General features: G+C 39.7%; 1 protein-coding gene across 1 annotated transcript; it reads right to left on the reverse strand.

The window, feature by feature from the left end:
- Positions 1–17,529: 17,529 nt before the first annotated feature.
- Positions 17,530–21,073, reverse strand: inab (internexin neuronal intermediate filament protein, alpha b). Its single transcript, XM_080880361.1, has 3 exons — positions 20,654–21,073; positions 20,027–20,151; positions 17,530–19,944 (listed from the first exon to the last, which is right to left on the reverse strand). Exons 1-3 carry the CDS (start codon positions 20,987–20,989, stop codon positions 19,671–19,673), a joined length of 735 nt encoding a protein of 244 aa, XP_080736487.1. The 5' UTR covers positions 20,990–21,073; the 3' UTR covers positions 17,530–19,670.
- Between the last annotated feature and the right edge of the window lie 6 nt (positions 21,074–21,079).

The following is a 21,079-nucleotide window of genomic DNA, read 5'->3' on the forward strand; positions in this document are numbered from 1 at the left end:
GGATATCTGAAACAGTTTAAACAAAGAAGCTTCTTGTGTTTCCATTATTTTCCACGTGTCAGTGTTTCACAGCATGATCTTTTTGTGCCCCACCCTGATCTACATGAACCTCAGTTCCCCGGTGCTGCCAGGCTAGCAAATGCAGCTGGGGATAGGAAGCCACTTGTTTTCTTGTCCACTTTTCCCTTTTTAAAATTTTATTTTAATGACTTAAATGACCACATTCGAGTAAAAAACCCACTTTTCAAGCCATTCGTTTGATTAAGTGGTCTTTTCTTCATCTTATGTGAAGCTGCTCTAGAGCTCTTTGCAGTCATAATGAAATGGGTGAGTGAGGTGAAAAGAGACGCGTGTTCAGTCTCATCCTCTCTTCACACCTCAGTGATGACTTTGCTCAGTTCTCTCTCTCTCACTTTCTCTCTCTCGCCAGAGTGTGTGTGTGCTGTGCTGGTGTGTATGCTGGAGGACTGTTCCACCATCCCCAGTTTCTCTGTCACGAGGCAGCAGGGTGTGGCTTCCCCCAACAGGGACAGGTTTTCTGGAGCGAACACAGACCCTCAAAGAAAAAGCGACTGTTTCATGTGCTCTTTAAAGTCTGATATTCGCACTGCTTTAGTGCCACGATATACTATTTGAATTAAAAATCTTACCATAAAATCTAGTCAGTTGTAGCATTTAGCAATATCTATGCTGTATTTCATCATTATTTCGACTGCTCTGGTTTTCTCTACTTGCTATAAACCCTTACATTTCTATGGCACTAATAAGCGGAGTGCTGATACGACTGACATGCATCAGTGAGTTAAATTAAAAGGGTGTTGGAGTGTGTTTGCATGGTTACTGCACAGAAACAGAAGATGTGCTTTATGTTTATATAACCCAATAAAACTGGGGAGGGTGTTGGGGGGGTGTTTGATGTGATAATTACAATTGGTGTCACCAGCAAATTCGAAAAAAAATCTGCAGGTTTGCAGGTTCAGTGATGGTGTTAGCAGATGAAAGTTTCTGTCACATTTGATTTATATTAATTTATTCCAAAAAAAAAGATTTATGGCAAAGGTCATCATTAAAAAAGCATTCACTTTGCAGGGAAGTGTGTATGTGTATGTGCATGTTCATGCGATGCAGTCCTGCAAGTGCAGAGAGGGATGAGGCAGATTTCTAATCACTTTTTTTCTTTTTTTTGTTAATGTTTTATTTCAGTGGATGTGTGTGGAGGATATCTGTTTCTTGAGATTTAGTTAAATGAATCCAACTACATGAACATTACTATTTATGCATAAATTATCCAAATGATGATGTAATTTTGGCTTGATCACTGTTGTTTCACCTTGAGTGTCCTTACGGCTAACACTTTGTGCTCCTGCTGTTTTCACTGTTAATCCTTCCTTAATTTTTTGACGAGTATTCTGCTGTCAGCTGGGGGAGAGAGAGAGAGTGTGACTGAAAGGACATCTAATGATCACCTTTATTAAAAGAACCATTAGTTTTCTTCCGCTGACAAAACACTGCCTTCCTGTCTTTGAGCAATAAACGGTCAAGAAACGGATTTAAATCCCCCACTGACATGCACGAGTAAATAATTCATGAGGTGTGACTCTCAGAAGAGGTGGAAAATACCCGAAGAGATGGAAAGGGAAAGAGAGAGAGAGAGCAAAAGAGAGAGTAAGGGAGGGATGAAAGGAGAAAGCAGAGAAAAGGAGGGTGGAGGTAGAAGCATGGTGTGTGGGATGGGGAGAGGGTCGGGAACCGAGTGGGGCGGGGCAGCACTTGGGGAGCGGTAACAACGCAGGAAAGATGGTAAAATGAGAGTCTGTACGGCTGAGAGAAGGTCGAGGGAAAAACATTACATGATCGTGAATGTGAATGTGAAAAGTGACATATACAGGTGAGAGGCAGGTGCAGAATAAGGTGTGAAACATATGAAGTATAAAATGAAACTGAAGCAGGCTTGATACAGTAGGTATGAAGTCTTCTAGTAGCTATTGGCAACAGATAAGAACTTCATTTCTATCTGGTTTAATTACACAGATATGATACAAAACATAAAAAGCTGCAGTGTTTGATGGCCATAATAAAAGGCTGATAAGTGCTAACTGAATATAGTTATTTGTCGCAATAACTAATCCCTCAGAAACACTTAAGCCTCCATTTGTGAAGACTGGATAAACATTGTTTTGCACCCAGTGTGCAACAAGCTTTGAGATTGCTACACATGCACCACGTTAGGTAGTGCAATTGCCCTGAAATCCATCTTTTTGTCAGAGTAATGCCTTCAAAGCACCTACTAGCCTGTCATTCCTTGTCTGGCAGAGGCCCTTAATTTATTTGGCCTGTGTCAGGAAAGTTTGTGTGTGCGTGCGTGAATGCACCGTGGACCTTTTGCCTATCCAAGCGGAATAATGGGTGTGATTGTGGCACTAGAGATCTCCATTTCGGGGAACGGAAATGTGGGGAGTCTGCATTATTCAGTACTGACCTAACTGGAGAGCTGGATTCTGCACGCAGACATCAGCTTTGCTGGTCTTACAGCTTAGCTGGCGTTTTGGATATATGCTTTATTGTCTTGTAGTGTTGTTTCTGGTTTTTGTGTAGATAAATCCCAATAACAGGGTTAATTTAGCAGTATCTTGATGTTTAACATTAAAAAAAACATGCGGTAAAAGTGAATAAATATATTTCCCAAAAATGCTCAACTATACTTTTAAGATAGTTTCACTTATTAATGACGTGCTGAATGTAAAGTTAAAAGTTTTAGAAAAGCTTTCCAACATTTTGTATATGACCTGCCACTGTATGTCAGATGCAACTGCAGCCAGTCACAGCTGAAATCTGACAAAGCAAGATTTTATAAAGAAAGTCAGATGGAAACAGGAAGTCTAATGAAGTTTTCAGGTCTTAACAAATTCTTTTCCAGACTATTTAGAAGTGATTTTATTTGGAAGTAAAACAAACTGACTTTCCTCTGTAAATTATGATTTAGTTTTATTTTCCAGTCATTGGAAAGAGAGCATGTTTATCCTTGGGCTTCTAATACCACATGATACAATTATGGCCAAAATCAGTGTCATAATGACTTTGATCAGTGTTGAGATCCCTGTTTTTTTCATGAATATTCATTGAGTTTTAGTGAAAAAATGTTTTGCACAAAATGCAATGTTGTGCAACATTCCTGTTAATGCACAAATCCACACAGTGAAATAAAATTCCCCTAAATTCAATGCATGTAGAAGAAAATTAACAAATCTTTAAATAAAACAATGTAGCAAAACTTTACACAAAATTTAATCACCTTTATATTGTGCTGTTTTCCTGTTAACTAAAACATCTTTTCAAACAAACAAGGTGCATGTCCTTGAATCATGATATAGTCTTTTTGCTTGTTTTAGTATTTTTTAATCATAGTTGTGATTAATCATGTTCATTTGGGTGTGGGAAGCCAAAATTGTGGCTGACATTAAAATTCACTTAATTTTGCAGCCCCACTGTGTCTACTAATCACTGTCATCATTATCGTTCTCACCATCCTAGCATGTTAGTAATTATCACATTGTCATCTAGTGGCTGAGATTTCAGCTAAACAGTTAAACAACCTGATTTTTGTTTAACTGGATAAAAATTCTTTCTGTGTTTTGTATATAAAGTTGTCATCCACAATATTCTTGTAACAGGAAAGTTTGGACATTCACTGGATATGAAGCACACACACCAGTGATTTTCCAAAATGCTTGTAGTCCTATTGTTAAACTAGATAACTATTAAAAATTTGTTATATTTTATACTAGCAAGCCCAAAGTCAGTCCAACTTTTTTTTAATGCGGTGGCATTGAGGCAGTTATTTTCTGCAAAATCTGATATCTTTGCATTGGTTTTGTTCTTAACTGAGCGTTCAGTTTCCATTAGCCAAGAAGTTAGCTAACTATCACTAGCAAAACAATAGAAGTGACCTAAATTTTGCTAACAGCAAACCTAACTTGATGACATATTTATTATATTGTATAAATTATTGAAGAAAACGCTTGAAACACTTGCCATTAGTTCCACAGGAGGAAGGGCATTCTGTCCCTTTTTCCTCACCCTGCAAAGCTATGACATCACAACATCATGAATGGTCGGTTACAATGTTGATCCTGCATTAACAGTATTATGATGATTCAGAACAACACCAACGCGGGGATACTAGAAACACTGTTGTTGTCTGGTGGATATGGTACAAATGTTGGTCTCAGGATGACATCCACATGGTAAAATATGCATATGAACCATATGCCCAGTCTCACCTGGGGGGAGGTGCTTAGAACAGAGAGGAGAGAGCTGCAGGTGGAAGGCTTTTCTTTTTCTTTTTTTTCTTTTGCCTTTTCTAGATTTTTGTTCTTTTGGAACTTTAGCTTTAGTTACAACCAGGATGCAGTTCTATAAATAGCACTGGAATTACAATAAAGTTGAATTATACATAAGATGTGCATTCCTGTCGGTGTGTGCCTGTAGCCAGTGGATGCTGTTCAATACAAGGCTTAAGCAGAGATTATAATGCTTTGCTAGATAAAAAAGATAAAAATGTGTGGAAAATGCAGTAATTACTGTCGATATTTTACCAAATAACATGTTGATTTCATATTTTAACATTTTTTTCTTTCTTCACAGCTCACCCTCTCTCTCCTTCCTGTTTCTCCTTGTTCCCTCCCACACATTTTCTGTCAGAAGAGGTCTAACTAGGTGCTTAAACAACCCCCTGCTCCAGGCACCTCACAACACGGTGCTATTTACAGTTTCTCCATCACTATAAATAGCACAGGTTCTAATTAACCAGCACAACACAGTGAGGCAAAGAAATCGGTTCTATTAAAACAGTTGATGATTCAAGTTGTTTTATACATTCTAAGCTGTATTTCTATATATCATAAAATATTCCACATGATTGTTATTCTAATTAACTGATTTATGCTGCTGACTCACATGGTATTCTCACAGAATGAAAAGTCCTTTGTTCAGCAACACAGACATTGCCTCTCCCTACAAAACTATCCCTCTTTGTGGTCCAGTGACTACATATATAGACTATCACACACACACACACACACACACACACACACACACACACACACACACACACACACACACACACACACACACACACACACTGACACCATGAATGACAGGGTAAGATAAAGGGATGACTTCTAATTTGCTAAAGGTCACAGTCTTGGTACTTAGAGCACCTTTTGAGAAAAATACCAAATCAATAATTGCATTTGCTAAACAGCAACATACATTTTAAAGACAAATAGCTTGCATAATTTTATAATTTACTCATGTAATGTGCTTTTGAAAGTGCAAGGTGACTGTCTTCTGTTTTAAACTAAAGGTAAAGTAGCAGTTGATTTTTTGTGAGAGGGTATGCGCATTGATGCTAATGTGGATAACCAAATAAGATGTGATACAGTAGCAGTGGTTGCCTTTCTATAGTTTCATATTTGTGAGAGGTACAGTATGCTCCATAACACCTGGTATGAGCCACATTGGCTGGGAATTTTCTCCTAGGACATTAAGGACAATAGAGCAGCTGATAAAGATCCCCTCACATATGGATAGCGAGCTTTAGTAAAGTCCTAAGATCTGTCAATAAGACGTGAACTAAATCTCAACCTGCTCTGTAAGCCCAAGTGTTCTGGAGGACCTTGTTATTGTACTTTATCAGTTAATTTGCCATTTGAAAGTATACATTGATTTTCATTCAGCTGTTTTTTTTTTCTTGGCACAAGAGGACTGAGGTTGCTGTACAGTCAAGCTGTTGCACTCATTTTCTCTCTAACTTAAGAACATATAAATATATAGAAAAATGGCATGGTCAAGAAAAGCCTTTATTCACCTTGAGGTGTGTCTGTATGTGTGTCTGAGACACAAAAGAGCAAATGGGGGAGGACCTGGTTTTCTTTTGTTACCACTATGCGATGTCACCAGGAGGGGAGGGTGGACAGGATGATGGGAATGTCCTTGGGGACTGGCCAACCTGTGCAAAACAAAACAATCGACAGACGCGGTGTTGCCGAAGCCCACGCTGTAAAATTCACATGAAAAGACAGTAATAGCCAGATTTCATGCACAGGCTGGGTCAAATTCTCACACCTGAAGTTACAGCCATTTTTTTAAAATACTAAACTGCTGCGTAAAAAAAAAAAGTCGATTAGATGTCTTTTTATTGCTAAAAGACATTTGCATAAAGCTGCTTATCTCCAGTGGAATCGGAATCTACTCAGTTTCCATTTATGACAGGATTCAGATTAAGGAAGCAAATTATTCAGTGGAATTAACATGACATTTCTTTGCCAATAACAGGGCGTTTTCACACCCAGACAGCCTGTAATTATGCTGCTTGATGAAAAAAGACAGGCTCGCTGAGAACCAATTGGAGAGTCAATTAGGTTATTATCTCACACAGCATGTGAAGGTACAGTTCATGTAACATTCTGGCACAAACCAGCTTAACCTTGCAGACCTCTCTGCCCCCCTTAAAATATAGCTAAGAACCTTTAGCTTGAGGTTCTGGTGTTTTATTGGGCCAATGCGTCTTATCCCCGAGCGTAAAATGATGCCATTTTGTCAGATTCTGTACGTGTGTCTCTTCTTTACACACAAGGTATCCTTTGGCACCGGAGCCTTAGCACATCAGGTGCAGCAGTACTGGCTGCAGAAGCATTATGACATTGCTCTGCTTTGATCATCGAGCTCTGACCTGTTCATGTTGGACTAAAAAAATCTTGAACAGTTTCTTTTATTCAAATACAGGATGAAGATAAGGCCAAAGCTGAATGAGCCAGTTTTAAAACAGAGAAAAACAACATATATTTGCACTGGCCAAATAACTACCCCGATATAGTTACAATAACTTTTCATTTTGTTTCACAGAGCTTTCCTTCCTGTGCTAATTAAAACTGTTTGCATGGCGTGTTAACAACTAAACAGACCTATCTGTGCTGCCAGGACGTGTAGTAACATTTATGCAAAGGTGCATAGGTCATGTGGTAGGGTATTAGGCCACCTCCAGTGGACACACATGTGCCTCAGTGTAGCACCCTTTATATGCTCTCTATTTTAGGAACATTAAAAAAGGCCATTACACACAAAAATAAACATGCAAACCAATAAGTAAAGCAATAAACTGTAGATTCTTTCCAGAAATAGAATTTACAGTAGAACTGCTGTATTGGATTCCAGCATGTTCCTAATAAAGTGGTCTGTGTGTGTATTTTCTCTCAGTCTACACACAATGAGACCACACAAGCCTCTAAACTGCTTTTTAATTAATAGCTCATGCTGCTCCATCGATTGTCTCACTAATTATGGGGCCATTGATTACTATAGGTCAGCTGCCTTTGTACACACACACGCACACTCCAGCACAACCACATATACAACACAAAGACACTTCTAGGAATGCCTACACACTACTTAGCCGGATGTTTTTGTGTCCACTTAATTGTGGCCGGTAAATATTTGAATAGATTACCGGTCAGAAGCATTGCCTGAATGAGTCCTGCATCTCAAGTCCCTCAGGCTGAGCATGAGCTGACATCTTTAAATATGGCCATGCCAAGATAATGGAATACTTTGGCTGTTTTCTATCCGATCAATAGTTGTTTATATGTGTACAGTGACACAGTATATCAGGGTCTGGGCAGACTGCCAGCAGGTGGGGAATGGCTTCAGTCAGCACTTTGGGAGATGTGGGATTGGGGGAGGAGGGAGGAGGGAGGAGTACACACACACCAAGTACACACACACACATAGAAACCCATGCACACAGATTGTGGGCCTAGAGGCAGGGTACCTTGGGATTGCATGTATTTGTGAGGCTGATGAAGAGCAGCAGTAAGGGTGGAGCCAAGAGCGCTGAAGTATTGGCGTTCAGTGCATTGTGAATTTGAAATCTATGGAGCTGCAACCTGCAACACGGCAGTGAGAATATGAGGCAGACAGACAAAGACAGGAAGACAGGAAGAAAGATGCAAACATACATACGATGCTCTTATTTTGATCAGTTGTACCTGAGTGTTTATGCCATCTAAATCCAAACACAGTTTAAAGTTTATTTTTTAACATGATTCATATGTATATTTCCAGGTTTCTATTAGGCTTTGCCTTCACAGCCTGGCTGCAGATAAAGATGCTCATGGTTCATAGATAGTCAAACCTTTCATCAAAAATAAAGTAACTAACATGTCATAAATAAAATGTTTTTCTATACACATGCCCACTATAGAAAGACCCTTCATTTCTGGTGCAGCCATGTAGTATTTTTCACATCTGTCACACCGTCTGTGCAGCAGTGCCAACATTAATTGACTCAATGATCCAACAAAACATCTGTCCAGAGGTTTCTCTCACTCCACCGCTATCAGTAAGGCAATGTCTTTGATTAATGACGACATTTGATTAATGAAAACAGCCATTGTCTTCCACTAACTGTCTCTGTTTTTATTAAGAGAGCAACCGCTCCGCTAACTTAAGCTAGCCATTTCATCTACGTGGAATGACAATGTTATAAAATCATAACACCGTGAAGCCATTCTTTGCTGCCTTCGTAATGATGAGATTTTGAATTATGTCTTGTAATCACCCTGCACTCACCAGTGGCTAGCAGGTTAGAGTGAAAGCCTCGGCAGCAGTCCATAAATCCATCTTTGCAGCCTTCAAGGTTGAAATAGCTTTTGCTGCTCAAATGGGCTTAGGAGACTAAGGTGATGATGCCAACTAACCACACATCACATGCAAAGAGTAACCTGGGTGAGGGCTGACAGTATGTAACATTAAAAACTTGGTAAGCATGTCATGGCAAGCCCCCCTAAATGTTAAGATGAGAAGAAAACTAACAACATATTTACAGGAAATGTCTTTTTGTGTCAAACTGAAACAGAAATCTGACTCTGAGAGTCCTCTTATCATTGTGCAGAGAAAGTCTTTTGTTTTTTCCACTCCATTCACAACACTGTTTGCTCTACAGAGATTTAAAAGGGACCTAGCGGCATTAAAGGCGAAAGCTGAACAAATTTGCAAATATGCAAATTTCCTCTCAAGCTATACAGCGACAGCTCTGTAAGAGCCGACCGTGCTTCCCTTTAACGCTTGAAGAAACAGAAAAATTATGTTGTTTACTACTGAACTCAGCTACAGGAGAATGGAATATCAGACTAAACTGCTAATGAGATTTACACCTCAGGATTCAATATATATATATGCTTTAAAAAAGAACCAATTAAAATGCAAAAACTGAAAACAAAATAGATGAAGAGGTGAAGAAGTTCGTTGCAGTGTTCGACATAAAAGCTGGAGTGGATGGAGTCACTGTTTCCAGTCTTTATGCTAAGCTAAGCTACTGTAAGTAAACCTGCTGGCTTCATATTTAGAGTACAAACATGAAAGTGCTGTCTTCTCATGTAACCCAAAGCAAGAAAGCAAATAAGCCTATTTCTCAAAATTAAACAATACGGTATAATCACTTTGTTTTGGTAGGGTTATCTTGTAGCTCTTCTCCACTGAAAATGTTTACTGATTAAAAAAACACACCAGCAAGTTTTATGTTTTATGGTTACAAAAAAAATCTGCCAACACCAATTTTGATCTGACAAACTCATCAGAAAATATTTGAAAAAAATCTGTTTGTATCATGTGTGCATATCATTTTTCTCTGCTTGTCCTAAAGCATTTTACTTTGTCAGGGGGACATTTTCAGTCATGACTGACCTTCATGCTTTAAACAGCAGTGATGTGCCTTGCATTTTGATGAACTGCAAGAGAGAAATAAGCTAGAGTAATTTCAGATTCCAGTCTGGTGTAGGGATTCTCTATTAGGTGTTACTGCTTTTTAGCAAACGAGCATGGTAGAGGACACTCGTGTGCCTACATATAAGTGTTTCAGTCAGTCATTGCTAGGGGAAGGTCGGCTTGCATCAGCTGGTAATCTAATATCTTACCCTCACCTCTCATTAAGGGCACATGTCACTATTATTCCTGCACCTAATAGATGAATGGTAGAAACAGAGAACTGAGAGGATTAGGGACGAGACCTGCATCTTTCAGCCAGCCCCCAGCCTCCACCTCAAAGCTCCCCAGTGTGTGCCTGCATGTTTGAAGACTGCAAAGGCCTGTACTCTGTGGAGCATGGGAGATTTGTCAATAATTTGGCCTCTGGAGAAAGGTAATCTTTACTCTGCCAGCCTTCAGGCTCCACAGCGTTTCGTGGGGGGAGGAGAGTGTCCCTTTGTGTCCCTTTTATGTGTTTACCTCCTCCGTTGCACATCCCTACAAAACTGCGGAGACACTGTAAGGATTCATGTATATCTCATACAGTAATGTCCTTCTTAGTGTGATACCGGACAAGAAGACAACCTCAAAGCTGTTCTATCGTGTGGTAAAGAGAAAAACCACCTTATGATGTTTACTCTTTAAGTAGAGCTGCTGTATCACGGGAGTTTAAGATGCAAAACCCTCATTAAACAAGTCAAAGCCACAGTTACAGCTTCAGTTTTAATAAGTAAGAAATGTCTATTTGACCAGATCTGTAAGAAAGCTGCAATGAAAAGATTAAAATACAAACAAATCAATCTTATGAGAGCTTCCCAAGGTTACACAGTAATCCTTTCCCACATATCAAGACTTTAGAGGGAGCTGTGAAAGAAATAACTGAACTATTCAGTATTTTTTATTTGAATTTTGAGTCAAGTTATATATTAGGAAAACAAAAAGCTGGTTTAAAAAATAACTACTAGTAGTGTTTCTCTGCGTATCCCTCTGGTTTCCATAAGCACTGTACAGCAACTCAAACCTTCTATGCTGCCAATTGTATTTTACCAATAAGTTGACCATGTAATCCTTTGCATAAAACTCACTTTCAAGGGAGCATGAATGAGGAAATGATCTCAGATGCATCCAAGATATGTATCTCTAATGTGATTTGCCTTTATAATATGTAACTTCTACACAGAGATACAGTAATAGTGACATTTTATTAAGATATTCCTGATGTTCTGTTATTAATGGTGACCATAATATAGTCAGTCCTGTTTTTTTAAGTCCTCTGGATAGAGAGCCTGAAGATTAATGATAGAAATTTGCTCTTTCTGACCCTATTTCCACACCTGTTCAGCTGCAAAGGAAATCAATGCTCTCTGATGAGACCCAATTATGCAAAGCAAAGGCTATTATTAAACTACCTGATTTAATAAGTGCATCTTTTAATATTACCTCTGGAAATATGTTCATGGTTTTCTTTGCCTTTTCTTTTTGTTTCCTTTCTTTTTTTGAACCAGATTTAAAGAAGGCATTCAATATCCCGACTTTGATGATGTCATTTTAATATTTCATCACTATGGCTGAGAAACAAGAAAGAGGAAAAAAAACTAGAATACATTTCTGAGAAAATTTCATCTTTTATGAAAACTTTAAACCGATCAGACCATCTGAGTATATCTTTAAAGCTCCCGGATAAGTAAGAAAGGGAATTCTCAGCAACAGTCACTAAAAACGATTCATCTGAAACTGATCAGAGGCATCATCCTCACTCGTGCTTTGAGCTTCTTATGATTAACTATTCCATTTGACACCCTCACTTCTCTGACTGATCTTATGGCTCGAGGATGGTCTTCTTAACATCAGGTTTACTTCATCTTTGTTGCATTTCTCTGCCTTTCTTTTTCTCTAAATGCTGTGTCATACACTGTAGGATAGATATTGAATGAAGCCCCTGTAAGGGCGCAGCTGCTCTATTATGGATTAGATGGCGGCAGCACATAGCTCTTACCTCATAAATAGCTGAGGGAACATTTTAGGACACTGGAACATTGTGCACACTCTTCAGAGATGTGCATTTGTCTAAAAATGTTGCAAATATACTCTTCTGTGTTATACAAGGCCAAAGAATGCAGATAATTAATTGCTTTGTACTTAGAATTGGTCCTTTGTGTGATGATTATGCAGGAAATGCAGTAAAGCAGCCCTAAAATGGTGCTGCCAGGAGAAGTATTATTTCTGAAATTGGCAACAATTTTATGAACATATTGATTTGATATTAATAGAAACCAGAGGATCATCATCGTAATTGTCGTAAGAAAGCAGTAAACAAAATCTCAGGATTTTCAAAAATATTCCTTTTTTTTTTTTTTTTTTTTTTTGGCCTGTCCCGTTTGGCTCTTTTGCCATCAGAATTGTTGTCTAAAGGCAAAGAAAGATGCCCAACGGATTTACTTTACCAAACTGACCATCCCAGCCTTGCCGTAATGGTCCATTTGATTCACCTTTTATTGTTTATTTTATTTTCACTTACTGAATACAGGACAGACTTGACTGGGGGAAAGAAGGGGAGAAAGAAAGAGGGAAAGAGAAACAGCTGAGAAGAGGGACGGGGGAGAAGGGCAAAAGACAAAAACCAACAGAACGGGCAGAGAAAAAAAAATGCATATATCAATCACCTGGATCACCTGCTGAGAAAGAAAAAAGAAAGCAAGCAGAAGAGAACAAGAGTAATAGAATAAACAACATCACAATGATATATGGGAATATGACAGTAAATACTAAATGTTAAACATTATTGTGCAGCACATAAGATCAACAGAACACAGTGTGCTTTGAGGTAGGAGCCAAAAAGGGTGTAGTTTGTGGGTGTGATCACCCGTGTGTACACCTGTGAGCATGGACGCGCTTGTTTTTTGTTTTTTAAAAGGTTCCTTCATGTAATAATCTGCTAGAGGGTGTGGGGGGGCCACAGCCCCGTCCTCCAGGGCGTGAAGCAGGTGTGGAGGAGATCAAAACTCCAGACATCCAGAGGCCCCCAGAACACAAGAGACCAAGGAAGACCAACAGAGGGGCAGCTGCGCCACTGTCCCGGAAAGAGCTGAGGAGAGTCCCAGATGAGGGCTCACTCAGCAGCCGCGGAGCAGAAGCCAGGGGGGGTTGCAGTGACGCGCCCGTGAGCTCCGCCGGCAGCCAGCTGCGCCTGAGTGACCGAGCCCCAGGCCGAGAGGCCGGGGGCACCCCACCTCCGAAGTGGCCCGAGTGAGCCCCAGGCTCCAGGCCCCGATAAGCGGCCACCAAGGAGTGAGCCGGTGTGTACCTGGACGCCCAGCCCCGGACACAAAGAACCACCAACGCACCGATGTCTGAGGGGGTCCGCCACTGGCAGGGGAAGTGGTGGTAGGGGGAGATAGGCCTCTAAACCTTGGAGGGACTGAGATGTCCCCAGAGAGGTGGCGCCTGACACCCAACCTGACATATAGACACAGACATACAGGCACACACAGATACAAACATCCATTCCCACCCTCATGCTCTCATATGCACTTACTCCACACTCAACCAACGTGGAGACAGACATAGAGAGACACTGTACACACGATCACACTCCCCAAGCGTACTCTACAAACCGGGTCTAGGTGCCCCCGCCCCTAATATTCCTAAGTGGTTTCAAATTTCTGAAGGGCATACACATTTCTTATTTATTTATTTACTAGATGTATCTCCACAGTGACATTTTGTGCCTGAGGTGCATCCAGTGCAGCATCGGTAGCAGTCTGCAGAGCTTCAGTTCAGCTACTTATGATGCACACATCAGCTTCTCCAAGTACCTTCCTGCTCCTCCACCGCCTTTTGATCCAGCCACCTGAAAGCTAAAGATAGACAAATTTTACCATTTCATCTCAAGTTTTCCTGTCTTATCTGTGAAACTTTTTTTTCTCCTTATATCCTTTTAATCACTGAAGGAAGTGATGAATCACACCTGAAGAAAAGAGAAAGAGATTTCACATGAAAGGGTAGAAAGGAGAGTCTCGCGGTGTACTGCTTTTTATTGTGTGTTATTTTTGGCTGTTTGATAGACAACATCTTTCTAAAAAACAAAAACAAAAAAAAGGTAGGAAGGTTTGAATTTTGAAAAGCCGCTATGAAAATGTAATCGATCTTATTTGGTCTTGGTTTTGCATCTTTCTTTTATGTATATACATACATTATATAAAAAGAGATGTTGTAATTGCTTGATTTATTAGGCTTTCATAGAGTTGTATTTAATGTATAAATACCTTTACTGTCAGATATAGACACCAGCAATTATTCAGTACATCGTATATAATTTAAAAATGAGCCAGACAAAGGTAGAGTGGTGTTCAAAGGGGCGTGTCCTTGGAATATATTCAGCAAACAAGCACTAGTACTCTTGAAGATAAAGGATGCAAATCTTAAAATATATCATATATCAATATATCCTTATCCACCCTGTGTAAGACTGGCAACCTGTCCAGCATATACCCCACCTCTCACCCTACAGCAGCAGGGATAGGCTTACTTATATCCACTATCATCAGTTTCTTCAAAAGGTGAACAACTGTCCAGTCTATATACAAGAAGAAGTTAGTAATTTAGCCAGAATGTAGACTCTGTCACAGGTAGGTGTAAAATATAAACATTGATTGATATATATTTTAGGTTTTTTGATTACTGATTACCATTTTCTGATTACTGAAACAGACTTTGCACTTAATGTAATTATATGTCTCATGTTGAACAGTCCCAGTACCACTCATCCATCCTCACAGAAGCTGAAAGTGAGGTCAAAAAAAGCTTCGACGTTCCTCTTTGTTCAGGGAAAAACATTTTCCTTCACCCTGTCTGTCTGGCTGTCTGGCTCTGTTGGCTCTGTCTCTGCTATTATTAGCACAGACGAAGAGAGAGAGAACACACAGTCATGGCTTGGTTAACAGGGAGCACCACAGAATGATTCAGCACTTTGTGCCAGACTGGAAAATTGTTACATTTCACGCAAAATTGAAATATATCTCTCCACTGAACATTAAGTTGTTTAATTAATTGCTAATTAATGAATTAATTGTTGCTGACAGACAGTTTAGGATCACTCAATTGGTACCTACCTCAAGGATCCATTATCCTAAATGTGGTAAAATTATGCTCAAGAATTTGTTGATTTTCTTTATCTTATTCACATTTTTTTTTTATTTGTTTTTCATCTGTATGCTCTTTGCCTCTATTCTGTCTAGACGAGAGGAATCCTGTCTCTCTGAGAGCGGTCACTCCCTAAGGCTGCAGGAGCACAGCAAGACACTAGCAACAAATTCCAAGGCAACAGCAGCACTAACTCAGATTAACACTTTGTTTACTGGTACAATAACTGGGATGTATGTGCATATCCACCATTTTTATTGAACGATAACCAATGCAATGACTGAGAAAAGACGGAGATTGTGAGTTTGCCGCTGAGTCTTCTTTTTGTGTTCACCTCACAAGAACAGATGATGTTACTGCGTTACCTGCGACACTAAACCATAAAACAAACAGTTCTGTCTGTACACATTGTAGCAGATGTATTTAGAAACTGTAAATAAATAGGTCAATGAAATGCTGGTCATTTTTGGTTTTCTGGATGTCTATTTCTGTGTGAAAGGTCACACGCATACAGACTTTAATATGCCTGCAGAGCTGACACCACAGCCCAGTGAAGAGGAATGGCTTTGATCCAGAGAAGCTGACAAACTGGTGAAATTTATGGGCAAAGCTCGCTTGCTGCACAGCCTGATTCTCATTTCCACCCCACACCACACCCCTGCAATCACCAGACAGTACATAAAACATGCCTCTCCCTCAGCACGGGCCCTTTTATTCTTCAAGATTGCAAAGATGAAGGCATGAATAAGAAGAGTTGCCACAGTCAGTGAGGGATCTATATGTATATATAATATTTAGTAATACTTCTCAAATTAAAAAATTCAGAGGGAGAGCCTAAAATGACTTTATATTAGAGGGTTGAATGATGAGTAGATGTGTGTAAAAGGATGTATGAGACATCTAGAGACATTTTTCAACACAGAGAAAGGGTTTATTCAAGGTAAATGGTCTGCATTTCATAGTATTATATTTAATAAGTGTTTTACAGTCTCATTCATTCATTCAGACAAAAACTCAACAGCACCATCTTACAGGCATTAGCATCATACGGAGCAGCTGGGAATCAAACTTTTTACCTTGCTCACAGCAACGTTCTTCACCACATGAGTTATGTAAGTGATAATGTTTTAATAAACAATGGCAACAATGTATTGTGTATTTTAAAACAAATAAAGAATTTGGACACAATCAGATGCTTCCCTGATTGTACTGCATGATGGATGAGAATGTAATCTTTCTGTGCCTAAACTTTTCACAGTTTAACTCTATGTATTACTGGTGTACCAGTGATGCCATAATAAAATGTAAGGAATCACTGGAGGAACTGTGTTTTTCTGTGTATTTTGGCTCAGTTTGTTGTATTTTATTACAATCAGTAAAACAAAGTTTAAACAGCACTGCAGGTATGGTAATATAAGCATGTGTTCAATCATTAAAAAATGACACACTTGAGAAATCAGCCAACTGCAATGCTTATAGATTGCAGTGGGAGTGCAGGCTCAACCTGCTCTCATAGCATTCAGCAGTAAATTTCAAATTAATCCCAGATCGGACGCAGTTTCCACAAGAATCCTTTACACAATAGAAGGTAGTACAATATTTCACATTCTTTTATAGCCTCGTAAAGCTCTTATGGTTTTTTCTTTTTCTTTTTTGTGGCGGTTATGAAGTGGGGACAGGGTGGCTAAGGTGCATCTCAAAATAGAAAGTTGAAGCACTCCTGAAGTTTGAAGCAATCAGAGGGAGGGCTGTTTTGTAACAGGGCTTTTACAGTATTTCACCTCAGGACTTCCATTCAGCAGCATTGCAGAGGTATAAATCTTTGAAGAACTGCAATGTGCATCATGCATGCACACGCGGTGCTGAAGCTGTCCCGCACAATCAGTGCACAAAAGGTAAGATGGGCTAATTAAGGACAATGCGTGAGGTCCAAAGACTCCAAGGTCAAAGGGTCTGGGTCTCTGTTTGTGTGAGTGTGTGGGGCAGGGATTGGGGGTTCAAGGGTCAATGCACAGTACAGCCTTAGGTAATCCATCATATCTCTGTGATGCACAGCTTCCTGGTCCTGGGCCTCTTAAAAGCTTCAAGGTGACATTGCTTTCCAGCCAGCCAGTCTTTTTTTCCCCTAGAGAAATATTTATAAAACAATACTGACCCTCAAAACTGATTTTCATCTGTCAGTCACTTGTTGTTTTGTTTTTTCCTCTGATTTCCTTTGTCTTGACCTGTGCAATGCCTTATTTGTTAGTTATTAAATTATTTGTTGATATATTTTGTATTAAATGCCTACATTTTAAGTGTAACTTGGACATAATTATAACATTTTTTCCCACTACGCAGAAAAAAAAATCTGACTTTCCATCAGGACTGTGTTTAAGAGCTTGTTATTGATCATAGATTAGGAAATATCCAGTTCATCAATAGGGTGCATAAACAGACACGAATGATGTGTGCATAGATGAATAATGACAACTATGTGAGTAGAAATATTTTGCGTTCAACTTTTGCATACCTTCCAGTAGGAAACCATTCCCCGTCATTTTAAAGAGACATAATGAAATCACATGCAGCCAAAATTATTTCAAGGTTTTATTGATATGGTGTCATACAGCAATACAATAATAATAATAGTAAAGAGTAAAGCATGTCAACTACATTCAATCCATATGCTTTTGTTGTCACTGCAGCTATGATAAACACTACGAAAGAGAATATAACGGTTAAACACCCCACTGAACAGAGTCGTATGCATCAAACACATGGTCAAAAGCTGCTGGTGTTTTAAGGCATTTTACATCCTACAGTATTTCTTTTACAGTATGGCTAAATATTGATTGTTGGTTTTGAATTGGTGATATACTGATCATCATTTTCCAGAGCACGTGCATTTAGAAAAGTTTGGCAGTGCTGCGAACGCAATATTTTTCTTTAGACATCCATGAAAGCTCTTTTGGTTTACAGTGTAAGGATAAAGGCTTGACATTTGCAACCACTAGCAACTCATTCAGTGTGTTTATAACTTCTTCTGTTTGACGCTATAATTCGTACAATTCATTATTCTACGAAAAAAAATCAAAATGCCCGGCTTGCAGACTTGCTGTTCTCACTCAACACATAATTCCAGTTATGATAGGCCACTGTGTAGAGACACAAACACACTTAGTACAGTACTATCAGTAGGTTTTGTTACCATTCTTAGTGTTAGTGCAGTTTGTCAGGGCATTATTCACCATGACCAGCAGCAAGAGAATAAAGATAGCTGTGTTAGAGTTGGCAGTGCACGAGCAGAGAAAACAAGCTGCAAGTCTCTTAAGCTACTGAAGGATTTCTAGTGGTGAGGTCACACTACAACAGACATTTTATCCAGTCATGGCCACAGTTAAAAAAAAAAAAAAAAAAAAGTTGAGACGTTCTAAACACATCATGGCATGGCACGCTTCAACTAAATCATTAGAGTTTTGTCAACACTGTTTTCTTCAGGGTGACTGATATGGTATTAATTCTTGGGTTGTGCTTCATGGGAAATGTTGTTATGCAGCTGATGTGTAAAATTTATCACACCTCAATCGCTGGATCATTGTGAAACTCGTGCATTTGTGCTACAGCATAATTTATAATTCAGTCTTCAACTGACTTTATAAAAGACTCTTTTATTATGTTTGCTCCATTCTCTAAAGTCTCAAATCTAACCTAAAGGCCTAACAAACACATGTCTAATGCAGTCATTAAAAGGTGTTGTGCATGATGATGCTCGACATAGTCGGCAGTTTTAACTTCATACAACAAAAATGTGTTGAATGAGTAATTTGCTGATGAATTCCATGCAAGCATGACATCTTCGTACACCATGCACATTATGCCTGAATAATATATTTTTGTCTTTGTCCTAAGTCTTGATCTTACTCAAAGAGCTACATTAATATATTGTTGTTAGTGAAACTTTTCCAGGAATTCGAAAAGGGTCGGTGCTCGACTCCTTCAGCCGTTTGGGTTGTGCTCAAATCCCTTGCAATGAAAAGAGAACTGTCTGTGCAAACATTTGATTTAAGGAGGATATTCTTTGCACTAAAAAGGCTCAAAATGTTGGCTCAGTAAGACATTATCATTTAATATTGTTCATCTTATTAATTATTGTTATTATTGTTAGCTGGTTTCTTATGTAGACCATGTGCTTACTTACTAAAGAGAAATCATTATATTCCTATTGTGGGTAGAGACCCATACCAGCTGATGTGTTTTAGATCTTTTTGGCATAGTGTGGAATGTGTTGAGAATAATTCACAGTTTGTGGAAGAAATGCACAACTGGAGTTGTTATTATCTACTGTGTGTCCGTACATATTGATTAGTGAGAAAGACCAGTAGAATAATGTACTGTGAAAGACCATACTCCTGTAAGAGATGCTACCTAAGTGCTTGATATTGTTTGAAGCTGAGAACAAGAGAGAACAAGAGAGAACAGATGTACTGGACTTTTGCATGATGTGTCGGTTATAATAGCGGTATAATGGATTTCCCTTGATGGGGGGAACACCTGTGGGGGTCAAAGGGGACAAGGACACCAACATAAAACAAACCTGTAGATCCTGCACTCTAATCACATCCAACACACACTAGCTCAGATATGAAAGACAATCTTACTATGCTTTTGGGATGGGGGATGAAGAGGTATGGGTTTGCAAGGCAAAGGGAAGATTTAGGGGTCAACACCAGGCTTACAGTAGGCTCTTAGTTTTTCTGATTGGTGGGAATGTCGTCTTGCTGCTTCTCCATCTTCTTGGTGGTGACTACTGTCTCCTCATAAACTTCACGCTGGGACATCTTCCCACCGGATTTGCTCTCCAGCTGCTCGTCATCCTTTCCCTCCTTCTTGGAGCTCTTGCCAGAGCTTGTGTAAATGCGGGTCTGGTAGCTGTAGCCCTGCCCAGGTCCAGCACTTATGGAGGGACTGGGATAGGTGATGCCTGTCCCGATGCGGGTCTCCTCTCCCTCCAGTAGTTTCCTGCAGAAATGGTCATAAAAAGGTGTTAGAGGAAGACATTATATAATGAGAGAGGCAAGTGGTGAGGTGTCAAGAAACATACCTGTATGCTGCAATTTCTATGTCCAGTGCCATCTTGACATTAAGCAGATCCTGATACTCCCTCAAGTGACGAGCCATCTCACTCTTTGTGGTCCTCAGCTCATTCTCCAGCTCTGCCATGCTTTCCTGAGCAGAAAATTAAAAATGAAAGTAGGCCAGAATTACATATTTTAAAAGGTGAAGACAATGTGTGTGACTACATGTCTTGCAGCAGACAGACAAAGACCTCTGTCAATCCCATTATTAAAATGGGCATGGTGTAGGCTAGAATTTGAGAAATGTATTAATAAATAGTAAATATTTTATTTTTAGTAAGAAGCTCTGGATCGAGCGTTTTCTTGTTTTAAAGTCGTTTGTTTTGTTGTTTTTTTTCTTAGAGCATTGACAGTGGGCGTTGTCGGATGCAGCTGAGCGCGCTATCCCGAAGGAACTAGTTTCAGCACCACGGACAGAGCCCGGCAAAAAACGGTTGTCCCGATCTTATTCTTGCGGTATTGTCACTAAACACTACACACATAGTAGACTATCAATTTAAATGAAACTTTTACGAGACTGCTATTTAACAGCCGAATATCATTGCAGGAGAAACCCGATGATAAGCGTAAAAAAAAAAGTAAAACAGAATTACCTGATAGTTTCCAATCTCCATATTGTGTCTGTCCTCCATCTCCCGAAGCTGCTTTTCCAGAGATTCGTTGGTTCCTCTCAGACTCTCGATCTCGATAGTCTTGGACTGCAGCTGCCTCCTGAACTCGTTCACTTCCTCCCTGCCGGCGCGGATGGCCTCGTTACTACGGTTAGCCTGCTCGGAAAGATCTGCAAACTTGCTCTTGTACCACTCCTCGGCGGACTGCAGGTTCTTTGAAGCCATGGACTCGTACTGGCTGCGAATCTCTTTGAGGGCGGAGGTGAGATCCGGCTTGGACACCTCCATTTCAACAGACACCTGTGCAGCCTGGATCATATCCGTCAGTTCGGCCACCTCCTCCTCATGCACCTTCCTGAGGAAGTTGATCTCGTCCAGGAGGGATTCCACTTTCTTCTCTAAGTCCAG

Source organism: Rhamphochromis sp. 'chilingali', assembly GCF_963969265.1.
Source record: "Rhamphochromis sp. 'chilingali' genome assembly, chromosome: 4".
NCBI classification, from domain to species: domain Eukaryota; kingdom Metazoa; phylum Chordata; class Actinopteri; order Cichliformes; family Cichlidae; genus Rhamphochromis; species Rhamphochromis sp. 'chilingali'.